The sequence below is a fragment of the Centroberyx affinis genome, unplaced genomic scaffold, assembly GCF_046629955.1.
Source record: "Centroberyx affinis isolate AG114_WGS23_722 - 3 ecotype Tasmania unplaced genomic scaffold, CSIRO-AGI_Caff_v1 ptg005081l_1, whole genome shotgun sequence".
Lineage (NCBI taxonomy): Eukaryota > Metazoa > Chordata > Actinopteri > Beryciformes > Berycidae > Centroberyx > Centroberyx affinis.
Genome location: NW_027282514.1, coordinates 104,645 through 126,012, shown reverse-complemented (window position 1 = coordinate 126,012; position 21,368 = coordinate 104,645). Strand labels below are relative to the sequence as shown.

Here is a 21,368-nt window from a genome sequence, read left to right as displayed (position 1 = left end):
AGTAGCAGTAGTAGTGTCAGTAGTAGTATCAGTAGTAGCAGTAGTGTCAGTAGTAGTATCACTAGTAGCAGTGGCAGTAGTAATAGTAGTAGTAACAGTGGTAGTAGTAGTAGTAGTAGTAGTAGTAGTAGTGGTAGTAGTGCTTACTGTAGTTACTGTCACATTACTATTATTATTATTATTAAATAAGATACTGTCTCTGTGACCATCTCTTGTACACTTTTGAGAGCTGTCACACTGAAGAATACCTGTACATATGTGTGTGTGTGTGTGAGTGCAGGATGTCTCCAGGACTCAAGTGGACCCGGCTAATGAGCAGATCCTGACCATTATCACCTATCTGGGCTGTGGAGTCTCATCACTGTTCCTGGGGGTCACCGTCCTCACATACACAGCCTTTGAGTGAGACTCAAACCTCTGACGTGTTGTATCCACTTGTCAAACGCTAACTGTGTTTACATGCAGCCTGGTAACTTGTTAGTAGGTCTGACTGAGCTGCACTCCAAATGATACATCCTAAACTTTATCAGCCTCAATCCAGTTGAATGAATTTCCCATGAAATCTGACCTGTAAAGGCCGGTAGAGGCTGTGATTCTTCTCAGCGTATTGATGTCAAAATGGCACACGTAGCACCTTTAAGCAAGTACAATTCCTTGAGCACCAACTGTACCTGGCTAAAAAAGATGATTCTGATCGATTACCTTTTTGAAAATCTATTCATTGTGTAGTTTCTGTGCTTGAATCTTGTGCTCTCTCTGTCTCCCCCTCTCTTCCTCTGCCCGGTCCATCTGTCTCTCAGGAAGCTTCGTCGAGATTACCCCTCTCAGATCCTGCTCAACCTCTCCCTGGCCCTGCTGGGCTTGAACCTGGTGTTCCTGGTAAACTCCTGGCTGTCCTCCTGGGGCCTGTACGGCCTGTGTGTGGCTGTAGCATCCACACTGCACTATTTCCTGCTGGCTTCATTTACCTGGATGGGATTGGAGGCGGTCAACATGTACTTCGCCCTCGTCAAAGTCTTCAACGTCTACATTCCCTCCTATATCCTCAAGTTCTGCGCTCTGGGATGGGGTGAGCCATAGATCCAAAACGAGTCAGAAAAAGGAGAAAGTTCATACAAGAGGCTTGTAATGCAAATAAATTAAATGAAATGCATAAGATGCTTCAGTGACAGAAAAATGTGTACAAAGAGAACAAAGATAATTCAGTTTACACTATCCCCATTTGCAAACATTTGAGGCTGACCCATGCTATGCTGTGAAATAAAATAGATAATGTAAACCACACTGCAAATCACATAGTAAAATGTAAGCAAGCATTATGGATCAGGTATTAATTTTCAAATATAATATTAATGAAAGCCCTTCAGTTACCTTGAGTGTTCATTTTAGCCTGTAACGAGTGTAAAGTGCTATTTGTTGGAATCCAGATGGTTTCGTAGTGTCAGACAAAGATAATCAATCTGAGAAAAGTAACTGCGATTGGTCTCTGGTCTTTGAAAACATTCAACCCAAACAAGTCAACCCTTTAAATCGGCTTTTTAGGTAAATCCAACATATTGAATATACACTATTTTTCATCTGCTTGTCGCACAAAATATTAAATATAACCCAATATCAGTTTACAATTTCTCTAGAATAACTTCTCTCAGTTACTCCACTGCTAATCTGTGGTTTGGTGTTGGTAGCAAAAACAGAAGGCTCTATCAGCATCTACTGCAGTTTATGTACTGTACATTGCTGCTGTCAGAAAAAAACAAAAAAAAGGAAACAAAACACAAACCGGAATTATGAAGAAGTTCTTATTTTCCAAATGACACCCACGCATTTTTGGAAAATGCCTTCAATGGTTCTCAGTGGTCCTCAGGCCATTTTGTTTATTCAACACATTACGTTCCCATTACATTTTAGGCATTTAGCTGCTGCTCTTATACAAACCGACTCAGAGACACTAACAGGACACAATGCTATTGATGGAGACACTCTGGCTGTCGCAGGCATCACATCTGTGACCTTTCAGTTACGGGACAGTCTCTCTACACACTCGACAACCCGCCGTGCTGCATGTTGAGGATCGTGTAAACACTCAATTCAAGCCAGAGTCTGAGGTTTTCAAATGACAGCTGTGATACGAGCTGTAAGAATACACTACCTGTCCCTCCCAGGTATTCCTCTGGTGATCTGCGTCCTGGTGCTCATCGTGAACAGAGAGGCCTATGGGAGTCATCTCTACACAGACACCCAGCCCAGCATGGAGTCGCTGGACAACTCTAAGGAGTTGTGAGTTGTGTTGTCATCCTTTATTCAGTCTCCATGTCTTAGCACTTAACTGAAGAGCTTCATTCCAGATTGAGATATTCACCATTTAAAAATGTAAGACCTAGCTACTCTTAGAGAATTATTGCTGGAATAAAAGTTAACCCACTATAGTGTATAATTCAATTTACTTGTTAAAGACCTTTGTTCAAGAAATAGAACCAATTTAGACGATATATTCATTTGTATTTTTTATATATTGGGCAGTGAAAATTGGGTAACATTTTCCCCCAATCTGGGTAGAAAAGATGATTGTTTCGGGAATTACAGGATATAAAGGGTAGATATATTTATGACTGCAGAGACATCTGCAACTCTAAAGGCCCTTTGTAGTCTGTATGACCTCAATAACTGATTATCTTTCACTCTCTCCCTCCATCTCTTTTTTGCATCACCTTTCTCTCTCACTACCATCCCTTTCCCGTCTCCATCCCTGTTGGATCAGCTGTTGGATCCAGGATGACGTGGCGTTCTACGTGTCTGTGGTCGGCTATGCCGTGCTGGTCTTTCTCTTCAACATTGCTGTAAAAACATTTTCTAATGGTTGACTTGTTCAGCGGACCTTTTATCTATTATTTTGATAACTATGAACCTTCCATTAAATCTAGTCAAACATCTAATGGAAAGGAACAGGCTAATGTACTTTTGTGTAATTGTGACATTTCCACAATATTCTCCTAATCATTCATCTTAATCACTAATCTCCATCACTCAGCTTTATGGAAGATCTACAGGCCTGTTTATCATGCCCATCAGATGATTTTTGACAGTATAACAATATTTGAGTAGACAGACTCGGCCTTGTTGCCCAAATCAAATCTCCTATTCTGAGACACTTGATACAGAATGGCTCCTGTTAAGTTTTTTCTGAATTATAGATAGTGCCGATCCTGTAAATCACCTTCTTTTGAATCTCCTCTCAGGTTTTTGTGGTGGTTCTGAAACAGATTCGCCACATGCGAGCCAACAGTCCGGCTGGGATCCGTAGCGGACTGATGCACGACCTGAAGGGAGTTGCCAGTCTCACCTTGTTACTGGGACTCACCTGGACTGCTGGCTTCTTCACCTGGGGCCCGGCCAGAGTAGCTCTCCTGTACCTGTTCTCCGGACTCAACTCCCTGCAAGGTGGTCTGTCTGTCTGTGTGTAGAAATGTAGTAAATTATTGAAAGTCATTCTGAATAAGAGCATCTACTTAATGTCTAAAAATGTAAGTGTAGAGACACTGTGTGAGTCTCTGTGTTTGAGTGGAGGTTTGCTAAACAAGCATGCTCTTTTTTCAGAAACACTGATAAAAAGAAGAAATCTAAAAGAGACTGACAGCTTTTGCATCAGTTGGCCTCTTTAATATTTCTTTTTTTTTTTTTTTTTTTAAATCAATGTGTGAGTTCTTGTTGGTTTCTTTGTCTTTCATTTTTGAACTCACAACTGAGAGAAACCTCCTAAATTAAAGGACCTTTCCTTAGAGCGCAGACATCTCTCACTTGCTCATTCATACAGTTTTAAACATTTATACCTATAAATATTCACACACACGCTTCCAGACCGGACTTCATCTCACTTTCTTTCATATTTCAGGACTGTTTATCTTCCTCTTCCACTGCCTGATGAAGGAGAATGTCAGGAAACAGTGGAGGATCCACCTGTGCTTCGGACGTTTCCGACTTGAAGAATACTCTGGTATGACAGTCGCACACAGTATGTTGTGGCTTTACTACACTGACTGAGGTTAAGACAGTGTTGTGCAGGTGTGTTTTAGGAGCAGAAAACTAAGGCTCAAGCATGGACTGTTTAGAATGGAACAAACATTGGTAATGTGCGCTAGTTGAGCGATGAAGTATCAAAGTACCTGTAGATATTTGTGTAGGTCAATAGTCAATTACCTATCTGGTACGAATTACAGATCCAGATTTTACATTTTTAGCTGTGAATTTTCCATTGCTGGGCTTATTTTAGCAATAATTCTGATTACATATTTATAATGCAAAGGCTTGAGATCAACAGCTGAAAATAGCTTCTTCCATGTAACAACTTTGGCTGTGTACCATGGGTGTATGTGTATGTACATTTTACATCTATATTTTAGCTTAAATTCCTGGTTCACCAAAATTACAAGTAACCCAGGAGTTGAAGAATTGAGGAATGTGTTTTGGTTTCTGCTGTCAGTGTGTTGTGGAAGCAGTGGATTTCCCCCTCTGCTGTAAAGATGTTACTGGTGCCACATTGACATGCAGTTGGCCTCAAGTCTATTCTTGATTTCTCAGTCTTAATGGGTCATGCATAATGACTGTGTAGACTTGAGGTTAATCGTTGCATCCAATAAAAGCAATTACAATAAAGGCAATTCAGGGTGCGTTTTTACTACCTGTTTTACAATGATGTTGCTGTCATCCAGAGTGGAGCCACACAGCATCAGTCGGAGTCGTGGGCAAACCCAGATCCGGCCCTCTAAGACCGTCGGTGCCGTCGGTCCGGTCGGTGAAGTCCAGCTCCACAGACAGCACCTCGGCTTCCTCCGACTCCAGCCAGAGAGACTCGTCCAGCAGGAGACCCAACCTGGGTGAGGACAAAGCTTCTGGAGCATTTCATCCCAAAGCAGCAGATATCCTTATATATGCTCTTATACCCTTATTACTCAGCCTGTCAACACTACTACTCCTAATAATACTAATAATAAACTAGGCATGCAATAACAATGCAAGCTAAATTAAAACATTACTCGACAATAAACAAACCAACTGACAAAAATAACAAAAACAAAATAGGGAAACTATATTTACAAAAGCCTAACTCTAAAAATGTGTTTTGAGAGATAATTTAAAATATGAGAGATTTAGTGCTCCAAAGCATAGGAATCATATCAGCCTTTGGTTTTTCTAAGCCTAGTCATTAGCACTGATTATATTCCATAGTGAGTATTTTTATACCATTTTTGACAGGAGATGCTACATTTTTCAATAGTCTGTATCTCCTTTTGGAACGACTCTTCATACATTACTTTATCCCCATCTTTTCATCATTTAGTTGCACCAAAAGCTAAAACTCATCTGGGTGAGCTTTAGCCTCCTTCATCGTTATGAAATTACAGATGATGTGATCACAGATTTACTCACACATCCTAATCACTCAGCTGATAGAATTGTGGTGAAAGTCATGGCATACAATAATGAAACTGTATTGATTTAATGGATTACTTAAAATCTATTTAATTAGGTATGTCTGAAGCCCTCAGAGAAAATGCCATAATTGTTATTCCTTAAAGGTTGCCATTATGATGACAGCTGACTTCCTCCTAACCCCAACACACACACACTCACATACATTCTTTATCCACAATTTATGAACAAATGTTTAATTTCTACCTATAAATTCTTCATAGATGTTTAATATCTTCCAGGCCTGTTTGTGAATGCTGTTGCTCTGCCTCGAGCCCAGAGAGGCTCCCTGACAGGAGCGCCACCTTCCCAGAGGGGGACGAACCTTACACCCGGCTGGAAGAATCACATGCTAGGCCAACCAGGACACTAATAAACACACAGACACGCACACACCTGCACAAACAAACACTGGCATCCAAATTTTGGAATCGGTCATCAAATCAAAAGCTGAAATCTTTTAGAGACTAGGTGTACAATAGAAAACAAGCTTGAATATGTATAATGATTCTTATGACAAGGACACACAGGCTCCACACTGACACTGAGATTTTTAGTCCATGTACATTATGGAGCCAAGATTAACTGTTAAGTACAGCTGTGTTCTCGCTTCATAAGATAATGTAGTCATGCAATTTTATCTCATCGTTTTAGCTAAATATTGTAAAAGAGCCTGTAATTATGGAGACATGAGTAGCTGCATCAGTGAGAGGGCATCAGTTCCAAGGAGGAGTTGGTTGCCAAGCAACTGGTGCGTGGAACCATGGTGACACTGAACCACACAATTTGTAAAAAAAAATATATATATATAAAATAAAAATTAATATGGTGACTTGGGGACAAGAGCAGTGTTTCAGAATTTGCTAAACGTGCGTCTCCATCATGGGAAGATCAGGGACATTTCACCTGCACACCAGTGGTTTAGCCTGAAGACCTGCTGGAGTGTTTTGTGTGCTTGTGCATGAGAGAAAGTAACTTCCACAATACCAGCAGCATCTTTGAAATGAACTGCATCAAATATAAAGAAAACCGAGATGTTTGAACTAAATTTTGCCTCTTAGGATGAGAAGATAGATCAAGCAAACCACCACCTCTGGAGAACTGCACCTCAAGTGTGCACACCTTGCGTACAGCTCATGAGCCTCCTTACCACTACAACACTACGGTTAAAATAGAATTGTAAGACAGCAGCAGGCCCTGTCAATTTAAGCCTCTTCTCTTAGCTCATACCTCCACCTGGCTTCTCACATTCCACTCAGTATTTAGCTTTGACAGGCCACAAGATGGCAACATAACATAGCAGAGCACATTCTGAAGGAGATGAATAATTTTCTGGCCTTAGTACTTACATATACAGGCACAAGGAAGAGGCGGTGTGCGGTGGACAGGTATGATCCATCTGGCTGTTCAGCGACAGTGAGGCTTGCCATTAGTTTGTGAGACACCTTGGGTTCTTCAGCTGCTAGGTCAGATCTGACCTCTTGACCTAAAACAGACTGCGGTTGCTGTGGGTTTTACTACAAGCTTAGTGCACCAATATGAGAGTCATTACATGCACAAATTTACCCCCCAAACTGAGTATGATACTCACTGGATATTGATGGCCTTTGTCCCTGATAGAAGAGCCAAATAAAGCACACATACTTATGATAATATCAGTAGACTGAATAGACCTGCTTGCATACCCACCTACTACCTATTACCTACTGTCTTTGAGGAAGGCATTGTCTATCTGAGAGACAGTTGCTGTTCAGTAGCGAACAGGAAATGTTCTGCAATGCCCACTGAACTATATTTGGTTGAGATGACTGACTCCACTTCCAGACTGTACACAGAATTATGTATACTTTTGAATTATTTTTGAAGTACAGAGCCCTCTGTATACTAAGCAATGGGTGGAGTATGCAGTTTGGTACATCATACAAACTGCTGTGTTCAGTACAAGCTTCTGGCTGCAGCCTCAGACAGTGTGATTTCGGCCCCATTCTTTGTGACAGTGAAGTGAAAATCGTGTTAGCCTGCAAGCAATGTACTTCAGTTGATTCCATCTGCAACCCAATTCAAAACCAGCTCTCTATGGTGCATCAGTGTAGGGTCTCATTTATTTTCCCAAATGCCTACACAAACTCAAAACAACACTAATATTGTATTTAAAACAAAATTAAAATGATAGTTAGGGGCAGTTAGTGCAGCACACATAGTAACAGTGGACAGAATCTCAGGAGGAACTCAGGTACTGTATTTAAAACAAAATTAAAATGATAGTTAGGGGCAGTTAGTGCAGCACACATAGTAACAGTGGACAGTATCAGTGGAGGAACTCAGGAAAACTTGTAAATGGCTCTTTTCTGGGAGGTTTTCAGGCACTAAAGCAGTCCACCAGCTTTTTAGAGTTCCAGGGACCTGCATGGTTGCGCAGAAACTGCTCGTTGACAAGTTCCTTGGCTGTCTGATAGAGGCTGGCTTCCACCTACAAAACAACAATTTGCAAGATGAGAGAGCTTTAATGTCGCATTTCACAACACACCATGGTTACAAAACAGCTTTCACTCACGCTGTTGCAGGATCCACTGCACATTCCCCATAATTGCACTTCTCATAATGATACTTTTGCATAGCCCCAGCACTCAGTTTGAGCATTGAAGCTTATGTGTGATTTTCTTTAACTGAAACACACCTTGACAATATGGTAAGTAGGAAGATCCAGCAGGTAGCTGTGCCCACCCAGCTGTGCAACTCGGCGGAAATATCTGTAGAGGGCTCTCTTGCAAAGTCTGCTGGAGAAGCCAGGGCCACTCACTGATGGGGAGCTGGAAGATAAGAAACCATAAATCATATTTCAACAGACAAACCGTCTTTCCTCGTCAATATATTGATTGCCTTACACCATACATTACTGGTTTTCTGTGCTGTGGGGATCCGAGTTGGTACACAGGAAGACTAAAAATGGGTCCTCAAATTATTCTAGGTTAATTGCTGGCTTCAGCAGCTTTAAGTCAAACTGTAGCAGCCAGAATCAAACTCTATTTCACAGGTTTTTCAAAGAGGGGTGAAATTACTTAATGTTGCTAGAATGCAACCATTTTATCAACATAGATCTGCATGGAAGATCGTTTTCCACCTTTGCTCTGCTCTACTACATTCCCCTTTAAAGATTGCAGATGTCATTTATCCAGGGGAATGTTCGAGCTACATGTTTTTTATTTAAAGTTGAGTCTGACATTAACTTAAGGCTTTTAGCTGGCATATTTTTCCCAAGTGACTTGCGATGAGTAGAACAGTGGAATATGCTTGAAGACATTACAAATAACCAACAGTAAGAACAAGGGTCGCAGTGTCTTGACCACAGAAAATGCACAATATTTCCTCTGCCTGAAGAATGATCATGTGTAATAGAGAAATAATGGGTAAAGAAATAAAACAAGGGGGGGGGGCAGATTACAAACTGCCAGGCATATTTCAAAAATGATGACTAATTCACATAGAGATTGACATTTCCCAGCGGTATTTACAGCTTATTGGAGTTGTGGACAGACTCTGTACAGCCCGTCTTTGCTGGCTAAAGCTGCAGAGGGGAGAGAGAAGAGAAGTAGAGAGAGATTATGTGTGCGTGAAAAAACAGTTGAGCAGCTTCCCAGCTGACAAAGGCTAATGCGGTTTTGGGAGGATGGCATTGTTGAGCTGGGTGCAAGTTGGTACAAATAAATGCCCGAGGCGCTCCGTAGCACGCAGTGAAGGAATTAGTCGGTGAGTGAAGGTTCTCCATTGCATTGACAGAATGTCATGGAGAGGGTGGAGGGACAGGTTTGCCAACATCCCTTTCACTGAAAACAAGGGTGGAAATTAGGATTGCGACTGACAGAAATTTGCAATTGCGATTTTTTTTGCGATTCATATCATCACAATTTTTTTTTTTTACACTTTAAAATTGTATAAAGAAAAGTGATTTTGTACAAAAAATAGATGTCAATGTGCAGGATTTATTGAGTTTGAGTATGATGAAAGGTTTTCACAAATATTGTACTTGATTCATGGACCAACGATTACCCGCAGCTCTAAAACACCTTGTTTAGAAATCCATTTTGAACGTTCCTCTCTCCTAGGCTGCATTCATATTGCGGAGTGGTTTCTGCTCAAAGCGCCATTATTTCCTATGGAAGGGAGCAGATTCCGCGCTCACCACCGGCTCTACGGCGGATCGCGGATTTTTCAGCCGTGGTTGGTCGCGCAAAGAGTTGAAAATAGTTCAACTTGAGTGGATAAGATCCACGTGGAATGCGCCACTTCTCAACTCAGCCCTACTTTGGTTGCCTGGCAACAAACTGAGTGCTCCGCTCCGCTTTGTTTCTGCCACTTTTTTCAAAAGTGAGCCGGATCGCGGATTTCAAGCGGGACTCAGTCACAGCCTACCAACAATCTGTTGCCCACTTCACCCAGTGGTGCACAGACAGTCACCTCCTCCTCAACGTCACCAAGACGAAGGAGCTCATCTTTGACACCCGCAATAAACTCACTACCCCTCATTGCCCCACTTCCATCAACGGCCAGCCAGTGGAAATGGTGAAGAGCTTTAAGTACCTCAGCATCATCCTGGACAATAAACTGAGCTTTGATCACCACATCACAGACATCCACAAACACTGCCAACAAAGACTCTCTGCCATCCGCAAACTTAGGGCTCTCTCAGTCAAACCCCACCTCCTGCTCTTTCTGTACCAAAGTATTATTGAACCCATCCTCCTGTACTGCGCCACCTGCTATTTCACCATGCTCACCCTCACCAATAGAAACATGCTCCTGAAAATCACTAACATATCTTCTAAAATAATTGGCCTCCCCACTCCCAACCTGCCAGCCCTCATTGACACTGCCACCACTCACAGAGCACTGACCATAGCACATGACCCCTGCCACCCCCTCAACCCATGCTTCACCCTAACCCTCCTCCCCTCTGGCCGCAGATACAGACAACTACTCTGCAAAAAAACACGCTTTGGGAGGAGTTTTGTGCCCTCAGCAATCAGTGCCTTAAATAGCCTGGGCAAACTGTAACAGACTTGTGTTGTTGTGATGTTCTTGTTTGTTTATACCCTGTTTTGAGCGTTACTTGTTTTGAGTGTTTGATCGTGTACAGACTGTGAAAGCAAATTTCCTCTATAGAGGGCAATATAGAATGAATCTGAATCTGATCTGAATCTGAAAATGCTCTGCAATGTGAATGCAGCCTTAAGCAATTAATTGCAGCTGCGATTTGGGAATCACGATTTCGATTTTTCCCCCCCAATTAATTGTTGAGCTCTAGTGGAAACGCACACCAGTGTAGGCGAGGTGCTGGCTAACGGGAACATCAAGAAATTTGAAGAGGTAGCCACACATTCATAACCCTGATACAAAACAATTTATTATTCAGATATCAGCATTACGATCGTATTCATCAGTCTTCTTCATCCCTTTTTCTACCACTATTCTAGTGAGTCCTGGCTCAGTCCAGTGACAGAGATTAAACAAGATGTTTTCAATAGTTGTGGCAACTTCTGGAAGTCCAATGACAAGTTGAGGATATACTGTAGCATACTAGACAGCTGGTTGGCACATGTTTTGAGCACCAAGGGACTGACACCATCAGGTCCCAAAGCACTTGTGTGGAGCATCCTCTGCACTCTCTGTACCTGGTTAGAAGTGGAGCAGTGAAAAAGTGGAAAAGTGTAAAAAGCCCAGTGCTGTCATTAAAAGATGAGTTTGGGGGTGGCACTGAGTAGGCAAGCAAGATTGGGGCAGCAATAGAAACTCCAGGTGTACTGAGGTTGTGCAGGGGAACTGATTTTTTTTTAAAAGCTCACAAAACACACAAAAGGCCACTACGCTGTTTGTAGCCCATGATATTCCTCATCTCGCTCCGTACACCCTTTGAGCTATTTAGCTGTTAAAAGGTTAAGAGGAGAGGATTATTAATACATTTCCTTTATAACGTATTCTTCTTGGCAGACTTCTGGAGACCAGGGGTAAGCCAGGGTTTTAGGGAACCATTAATTGCTTTTTGGGGCTATGCACTAGGAGGGAACAGATAAAAACCAGTTAAATTAAGCTAGGAATAATTAGTATGCTACTTCTGCATCACCAAATTACCAGTTTTGCATGTTACATCAATCAGCATCTTCAAAAAAACATTTTTTTCTGTATGTGCTATCCCATTAATTTGTCTTCAGTTCAGTCTGCACACTTCAAGTTCCTCCTCATTTCCTGGCCTGGAAGCCCTTTTCTTCTCTTTCAGTAAGCCTATTTAGTCCTTGGTTATTTATGGTTCATTGTTTGGGAAGCAGCTGTACAGCTCAACTTGACACCGTGCTCCACGGTGTCACCTAGAACTAATAGTTGAGTCGGCAGGACAGGAGCTGCAATATATAGTAACATTGAGAGCGCCAGGGAGCATCTCAGATCTATTTTTGGCTGTAATCTCCCCATAGGGACAACATATCCTCCAGTGAACCACGTCACAGCGCCCCATTCCAGCTCCAGGACACCAGCAGTGGTCTGTGCCTCCGATGCCAAAAGGTGGCAGGAGCCCCAAGCCTTTCTGAGGCTGTCAAACAGATGCAAACTGCATCAGGCTCAGCCAGCAGCCCTCCTCTATCCTTGGAGCTGGCTGCAGGAGTGTAAATCAGGTAAGCAGAAGTCAGATAAGTCTCTCTGGAAGTAAAGTACAAGTGGAAGAAGGGAGGCCATACTGGTCTGGCATTTTTGATGCAGGGCCAAACTATTTTTTCTGCTTCATAACAGTGGGGGCATTTAAACTCATACTGCATTCTACATCACTGACAACAGTCCACATATCACAAGTGAAGCAGTACTGGTTGCACAGAATGTGTATTAGTATACACTAGAGTTGTCAAAAGTATCGATACTAAAAATTTGAAACGGATTCAATACTCAATTGCAACAGTATCGATACCAGCAGTGCTTTCTCTTAATGAAAAATCAAACATATTATTTCTCCGCCTCCACTAGCCACACACACACACACACACACACACACACACTGCACCGCTGCCCACAGCCCCGCCTCTCACTAGTAGCAGTCAGCTGGGTTGTTGCCTCAGTCAGCAATGCTACAGAGTGGTGCCGACGAAGGGGGCTAACACGTCAAACTTGGCGAGGCACCTTAAGGACCGACACGCCAGTCTATATAAAGAATTTCGAGAGGTTTGCGAAAGCTCCTGTTTCAACATCACTGAAGCATTAAACATTTATCATAAACGTTAACGTACCCTGCACATCATCCGTTTTAGTTTAGCTAGCAAACCAAACGTTAGCTACAGAGCTAGCTAACGTTATCAAGTAAGTTTGCCAGATGCCCGGTTTTCGACCGGACTGTCCGGTTTTCAGATGCATTGTCCGGGCCCGGTCAGAGGGCTGAAATGTCCAATTAAAATCACTCTGTCAATAATAATCCACTCTACTCAACTCTAGCCCTGCTGATTTTTTCCCTATCACTGGTGGGTATCTGCTGCTTCAACAAGCTAAAAGTGTTCTGATAGGCTGATGACTAGAGCAGGGTAATCTGCTGTGTAAGTGCAACTGCAAGTTTTGAATGAGTTTTATCGGCCCTACGTTATGGAGAAGCGTGCGTCTGTCTGTCCGTCCATCTGTCTCGTTTGCACCGGGATTTCCCCCTGCGTTGTCGAATATTAAGGGACAAGTTTGGGTCTCTGTGTCTGTGTTTTTTGTTTAGTTGCTTACAGTCTATGCTGCAGAGGCCAGGAGGCAATATGCCTCACATGCTTGTGCAGTATAAGCTCACTCCCCTCAATAAAAAAAAGCAAATCATGACGGCGATCGACACCTGTCAATCAAAAATGTGTTGTTTTATGTCAGACAACGTTGAAATATTGTTTTCATGTTAAAATTATATTTTAACATGAAAACAATATTTAAAAAAAAAAAGATTGCAAATTCATTTTTTCCCCCTTTGGTTTCGAAAATGGTATCGCATTATCAATATTTTCCTGGGTATTGTATGGAAGTTAGAAATTCTAGTATCGTGACAACCCTAGTATACACTACTTTTCACAATGTCTCTTTAAAGGTAGAGCTGCAACGATTAATCGATTTATCGATTAGTTGTCAACTATTAAATTAATCGCCAACTATTTTGATAATCGATTAATCGGTTTGAGTAATTTTTTAAGAAAAATAAGTCAAAATTCTCTGATTCCAGCTTCTTAAATGTGAATATTTTCTGGTTTCTTAACTCTGAATATCCTTGGGCTGTGGACAAAACAAGGCATTTGAGGACATCATCTTGGGCTTTGGGAAACACTGATCGACATTTTTCACCATTTTCTGACATTTTATAGACCAAACAACTAATCGATTAATCGAGAAAATAATCGACAGATTAATCGACAATGAAAATAATCGTTAGTTGCAGCCCTATTTAAAGGTGACTGGAGATCATTTGTCAAACCATGTCTGTAATATCAGTTCAATCACTTGTCTACGTTTTTACCATTTAAGTATTTGACAGCTTAACTTTTAGGCTTTTAATCAAACAACAAGCTATTAGCTGTTGTGTTACAACATCCTTCCTGAGTCCCTAAAATAACAAAGTCAAAAACAGGGTCAATACTGCCAGATTAGCCTACACAATAGCCCAGAAAATCAGTGAATATTCTTTTCAGATTTAATAAAGTCACTGTTTTTCAGTATCTGGGTTGGGTACCAAACTGAGTTACAAGAAGATTAAAATAAGTCCCCAGATCAGTCGGGTGGATACATGAGTTTATGTTGACAACTTCCATAGTCCATACAATGTACAGTATGTGCTCTAATTACTGTAGGCTAGTAAATTATCATTATCTGCAAATCTTTTTGGGGTCTTGAGAATTTTGGAAATGTGGGTCCTCAAGAAAAAGTTTGAAAACTACAGCTATAAATCACCTCAAAATTTCCATGTTGAGAATAACGGTTCTAAAGTGGCACCCATCTTAATGAAGAAATCCACAGAAGCCCATCGAACAAATCAGGCTGATGGACAGCACTGTCCTGTGCATTTCATTAGCTGCATCTCCATCTTACCCATTAATGATGTAGCCATTTCCACTGTCCAGAACTTCAATGTCCTGGTCGCCGAGGCACCAGTTGATACTGAGATGCTCGTGTTGGGGAGAGATCAGAATAGGCCCCACTTGGTCACCACAGAGGAAGAAGATTTTCTGTTTCCTGTAGGGTGGGGCCAGTGGGTCCTCCCATCCATCACCCAGTCGCTTGTTGGTAATGTCAGAGAAGTCCTTAGCAGAGAGGCTCTGGCTCCCTGTACAAGTAATACTACAAATTAAAAAATGATTTTCACACACAATTTCCATTTATTGTGGCTGGCGATGTAAATCAATGGGATAGCAGTATCCGTTAGGGAGAGAAAGGCAGTTTTATATGATGGGAAGAGCAGAGGGGTTGTGAAAAAAATCTGCGAAGTTATTATTGGTTGAAATTTATATATATGCCAACTGGTACAGGATGAGGTAACCACTTAAAATACAGTTTTCCGGGAGGGAAAATTAATGGCGATATGATATAAAAATACAAGACAATTAAAATTAAATGTTTTGGCATTTTTAAATAAGTAATTATTCTGACATGAAAAAGTAGCTAACAAAGTGAAAATCATTTTTCCATTTCATTATGACGCTGGGATTGCGGTTGTTTACCTAGCACCATGCTGGTGATGTAAAGCGGCTGGATGAAGTGGCTCAGCAGCGCCCCCTGGACGCCGGTGACGGCCCAGCGACACAACTTGTCACTACCGGACATGCAACAGACCTTGGCGCCCCAGACACCGGGGTCAAGGTAGGTCACAGGAACCAGGACGCCCTTGGAATGGTACTGCAGCTTCAGCGAGGTACAGATGTTGTTCACAGTGCCCCTGAATACAACATTAGATTGTAGTTTAGTTGTTTACCTACTATTTCTGCTCTCATCCTGAGCAACATTCAATAATCATAATTGCAATAGAGACCTAATAATAATGGGTCATAATAAATGCAGAGTGATGTAAACTATATGACAATTCAAACTACTGTAATCCAAGGTAATCCAAGTGACCATATGCTCATAATCATTATTTCAAACATAGAGATGCTTCCATTTCCAACTCGCATAATTTCAAACAAATCTTTTGGAATGCAAGCAAATCTTTTAAGTCAATAACTATGATGCTGTGTGCTTTACAACAATTGTTATATAGGTTTCCATTTGTATCAGACAACAGACCTGCTGTTTTAGAATGAATTCTTTCATTTCTACTACATCAAGGCATTTCATTTATACATTGCAAAATATAGCTTAAAGCAATGCACACATGACATGTTTGTATATTTAAATAATCAAAAGATTAGAAAGAAAGAAAAATAGACTGCTGTACTTGAAGTAGAAGTTCTTTGCAGCTCCTTCTGGGCACTGATTGGTGTAGAGATGCAGGTTGACCTTGGGTTTGAGCTGAAGCTGGTGGCTGTCTGTACTACTCTCGAAGATGCAGTGCTGCTTGGCCTTTGGATCAGGATCAAAGAACAGCAGGAGCTGCTTGTACAAGAACCTGAACACAAGTCAGAAACACTCCTTCTCACTACCGGCAACATTTTCTATCCACTAATAGAGCCATCAATGGCTAAAGAGAGTGAGCAAGGCAATTCAGGTAGCCTGCATCATGTTTAGTTTGTGTTACAAAGGCTCCATCATGAATATCAATAGGGAAAAAGGATTATTTATACATTTTATTAGTAAATTTACACAACGGGAACTGGACATTCCCCACTCTAGCCCAAAATTAAAAACACAACTCTAAACGTTCGCAAGACTTGGGTATATTGGTTATTCACCCTCTTTGTGAATCATATAACCTGTTTGTACCTTTGGAGCGCCCGTCTGGCAATGACAGTGGCATGGCAGTCGTGGATCATGGTCCCATTGTAGCAAAGCCACTTGGTGCAGCTTGAACGGCCAGCTCCCAACGCCACCACCTTGTAACGCTCACATGGCTGCCCCGCTGTGTCCAACACTTCTGTGGAGGAAATTAAATTGTGTTCCCCCCCCCCCAATATATTTATTAACATTGCTGCTTTAGTTATTAGTAACTGGTAGAGAGAGAGGTGGGATTAAGACAGGGAATGATGTGTGATACAGTTCGAGAGCAGGACAACAATGCTGTGAGCTCATGGTATTACTTCTGAGGAGGCAATGACATGAGTTTAACGCTATATTTTAAGGGAGGGGAGAGAATATTTGACTTTGGACACTAGTAAAAGGGACATGCCATTTGGTTGCTATCCACATGACGTCTCCATTCAAACCTTAGCTGGGGACTGAGAGGAACATTAGATCATGATGAATTAGAGAAGTTTGATAAAAGACCTGAACTATCCCTTTAACAGCTCTTTCACATCACCATGTCATGAAATCATGGAGAGAAATGTGAGGCGAAGAAGTCAATATCAATATTCTCAGCATGCAGAGGCACAGGGATACAGAACTGGGCAAATGTATATTCAATTATCATTTTAAATATTTTAATCATCTGGGGTTAATTCAGTTAATTTTCAAGACACATAATCAGCCTCAAAAGCGGGCACATCAATAGAATAATGTACTGTACATCAAGTGTTAATTTCCTAATTTTTTTGTAAATCAAAATGGATTTCACTTCTATTTTTTCCCCGAGTCCTTGCAAGGCTCAAACTTCTCTCTGGCAATGGACAGATACAGCAACTAATGATAAAATAAGTAATGTGGAAACAATCAATTACCGTATATATGAAAAAACTCAATCAATAAGCTGGACTTTTAGCAAATCCAAACCGACATACCCGAGGTGTGCAGGGATCTCACCTGTCTCCAGGACAAATGCGGCCATGTGACTCTTACAGCCGTGGAACTCGGGACTCATCTTCAACAGGCTGTCAAACTTCTCATTACTTATTGCTGCCATATGATTCTTGTGCCAGTCAGTTTGCCAAACTGGAGAACAGAAAAAGATGTAATCAAAAGACAGCTATATAACCAGGGACAGAATATACAGTATATTTGGATACCACCCTGTCAGTGCTGTTAGAGACGTTACAGAGACGGCTGGTAAAACAGCAGTGCTGTTTTACCAGCCGTCTCTGTAACAGCCCATTCAAATACTGGCTAATGATAATAACTTGCGCTCGGCTGGACAGAAAAATATAAAGCTGGTATTGCACTTAAGGCACTGAATGCATTACTCTCCAGCGGAGATTCATTCGGTTCAAATGAGAGAATCCGTTCCTGCTGCATCATTCTGCAGGGAAATGCGACCACGAACAAATTGTGACCGGAAAATTTTATTTGGGCACACTGGTCTGCTTACAAATAAGTGTCTTGGTGCTGTTTTTTTATATTGTTAAATGTAAGGGGGATTCAACAGCTCAAACCCACAATCTGCATGTCTATAAACCTTGATGTGCTGATTCAGATAATCATGACTGATAGTGGTTTGCCCTGTGTCCTTTATTCCCCTCCTTTGTAAAGTGCTTTGTAGCTATGAAAAATTGATAAACCTCTGCACTACTGGAAAATGTTTTTTAGGGTGCTGGCAAGTGCAGGAAAAACCACAATTGCAAAGGATTGATTTTGCCGCACAGCAAGTCTCTAGAAAAAGTTCCTGTGTTTTAGATGAGATAAAAAGTTTAGGAGTGAACGACGCATTTCGCTTCCTGCTTCTTCAGGTAAAGAGCAAACCTGAAGAAGCAGGAAGCAAAGTGCTAAAGATGATGATGATGATGATGATGATGATGATGATGATGATTATTTCCTGAGAATTTATTACACTGTATTTTCTGTGCAAGGTGGCTATCCACGTTTTCCCTCTGGGGAATCAATAAAGTTTCTCATCATATACTGTGTGTTTTTCTATCCTTACATATGCCCTGTTCCCTCAATATGCCTGACCCCCTAAATATGGCTGGGCAAAAACGAGCCACTACTGTACCTTCAGTCTTCTTGCTGCTTTCTGGACTCTTCAGGTTCTCATTCTGGTCCAGGAAGGCCTCTTCATCCAAGAGGCTGCTGTCAACTGGTGACATGCCAGGGAGGGAGAGGACAGCAGCGTCGTCATCTGATTCTTCATCCTAGGAATGCAAAATAATTCCAGAGTAATTTGGGACCATGAACCTCTGATCTGCTGCTCTCCTGTAGCTTTAGGAGCATTAATGCATCGTCAACATTGTGGGCACTTGCGAACATACTGTAGGAAAATTCACAGGACTAGCAGGACCATGTAATGTGAGAGGTGAACACAATTTATTCTTGCTGTCAACTTAAGTGACAAGGTGGCTGCAGATGTTTTTGAACCACTCCAGTTACCCGAATAACGGTAACATGCACTACTCTACATGCCAGTCAACTAATTAGCAGTTAATCATCACAGATGTTGAGATTTCAATTTGATGTCAGATTTTCAAATAAGGCTTAATGGCTGCACAGCATTTCAAGTTCTCTATGCAGGACGACATTCGCATAAACGCAGAGAACTGTGGGATACATAGAAACTGCTGACATTACCTCATCTTCATCCAGGATGGTGCAACAACGAAGCTTATGGATTTGCCTGGGTTTGGGGGAGGGAGTCCCCTCTGCTCTGGGTCTGCCACAGTCTTCTCTTATTTGGTCATTGTTTCTGGAAATAACAAGATTTTTCCTTAGATTTTAACATGAGTAGTCATAGAGAATAACAATGTAGCTCTTTCTGAATATGAGAAAAGGATTGTGGTTCGACAGTGTGAAAATTCAGTGTTTAGATTCAAATTTATGAACTATCTAACTTTTACTTCCCTTAATTATGTAGATACTGCATGATGAACAGATACAATTTGTAGAAAATTATTTTCTCATGTGCTCAGATACAGAAGAGTTAAGTGACACTGACTGAAATTTGCTTCTTCATACCCACTGTATCAAGCCATTAGGGTTTTTTTTTAACCACCTGTGCAGTCTATACTGTTGTAGATATTTGGTCATATCTTCTCATTTCCAAATTGCACAAATTAAATAATGTTGTGGCAAAAGCACCATGAGAGTAAAGGGGGGCGCAGTGCTTTAACACTGGACACTTTGGAATGTAAAATTCATGGGATCAACAAGGTCATCTTATATAGGAGATTAACATGAGAATTTATGTGAGCAGCTGATAACTCAAATGTCCGCATGGCTGTGGGTGAATTTTGCACAGACTAAAATAACTCAGCAGTGGCAAAATTCCTACCTAACTTGTCCTATTCATATTCATCATTGATGTTAATAGTTTCACATTTTCCCCACCGATTTGCATTCACTGCAATTGCAATTCCGGGCACATGTAGGCAAATGCCTTCCACTTAAGCGCAATTGTTTTTGGGGTTATGTGGCAAGCAGGGCAGCGAGGGTGTGGGTCAGGAGGCCGAAATACAAGAGCAGTGCATCATGACAATGAGGCTCACTGGCGCCTAATTAACCATTCTCTCTACCTGTGTGTTTGAGTAGAAGAGGAGTGGAAGATGAGCCTGAACTAGGAGAACACACAGCCTCATTTACATTTCAGCCAATTAGCTGAAACCTTTTTAAGATTTTTTTGGGGTGCATTTTTGCCTTTATTTGATAGTTGAAAGACACAGAGACAGGAAAAATTGGGAGAAAGAGAGGGGTGTGACATGATGCGACAAAGTCTGAATTCAAATCTAGTACATGCATCCCAGCCAAATGAGCCACCAGGACGCCCACTGCTCTGAAACTCTTATCCAAAGCAACGTACAATGAGTGAGCAACAAGGAATTCAGTGTCTTGCTCAAGGACACTTAAACAGAACATATGGGTGTTGATGGACAGATTGACGGTTATGGGGATCAAACCTGTGAACTTTCAGTTAAAAGTGCGGTCTGTATAACCTCGCTGCCTACTTAATTACCTCAAGCCAGTGGCACCATCACAATTTGAAGCATCGTCTCCTGTCAAGTGAGCAGGCTTCCAGGAGCTGTGAAGGTGCACATTCAAGCTTGGGTCAATGTCTGCCAGAGACTGGAAACAGGCGGCGCCTCGTCTAGAACGATACTTGACTGCTTCTTGGTCCGCCATGCTTTCCAAGCACCAACAACCTGCTTGTACCTGTAGAAATAAAAGAAAGTTAGTGTGAGCGTTGTAGTAACATAACAATGGCAACGCCACCAACATGATGTCCTCCCTCACAGCAGTCCCATATTTTTGTTTCATCAGAGACATTTCTCATGAATTTAGCTCTCATTTCCATTTCATGAGGCCATCAACAGATAAAGTCTCAGCAACAAAACTTCTAAGTATGTTATTGGTGAGGAAACTAAATGAAAAAACAAAAGGAAAACCAGAGTGGAAATTGTCTTGCCAATACATTATAGGGACCTTAACTCAGCCTTTAAAATTGTACTTTTAAATTGAAATTCCTTGGACTTTAGGACCCACACTGCAATTGTTTGGCTACAAAACACCTGGATTATGCTGCACAGGCTGTTTGCAGGCTGTTGCAGCATGTTTAACTTCAGTGGAGTTTCCACTGACATGGGGGACATGAATGACCCAGTGGAGTTCAACAGGAAAAAAATTACAAGAAATGACTGATAGTATCATACCTTTAATGGAATCCTCAATTTTTCTGCCATTTCTCATCTAAATTGTATAATGGAGTGTGATTAAGGTTAACGTAATTATGAAGAAAACTAATCTTGAGATGGGGATAATCATAGTTTATAATTCAACTTCTATCTCATATTTAGAGGCCGTGACAACAAAAATAACGCCTTATTTTTCATAACTGATAATACTATTCCCGAAAGTGATATAGTAATGTTAGCTAATTCATTACATTCCTTATTGGGAAACTAATGGCG

At 41.4% G+C, this 21,368-nt stretch overlaps 1 protein-coding gene across 1 annotated transcript; it reads right to left on the bottom strand.

The window, feature by feature from the left end:
* Positions 1-7,825: 7,825 nt before the first annotated feature.
* On the bottom strand, positions 7,826-20,583 carry adad2 (adenosine deaminase domain containing 2). The gene is made up of 10 exons (XM_071545984.1): positions 20,417-20,583; positions 19,039-19,153; positions 18,467-18,605; positions 17,344-17,472; positions 16,369-16,519; positions 15,884-16,054; positions 15,171-15,385; positions 14,542-14,776; positions 8,144-8,276; positions 7,826-7,936 (listed from the first exon to the last, which is right to left on the bottom strand). Exons 1-10 carry the CDS (start codon positions 20,581-20,583, stop codon positions 7,826-7,828), a joined length of 1,566 nt encoding a protein of 521 aa, XP_071402085.1.
* Between the last annotated feature and the right edge of the window lie 785 nt (positions 20,584-21,368).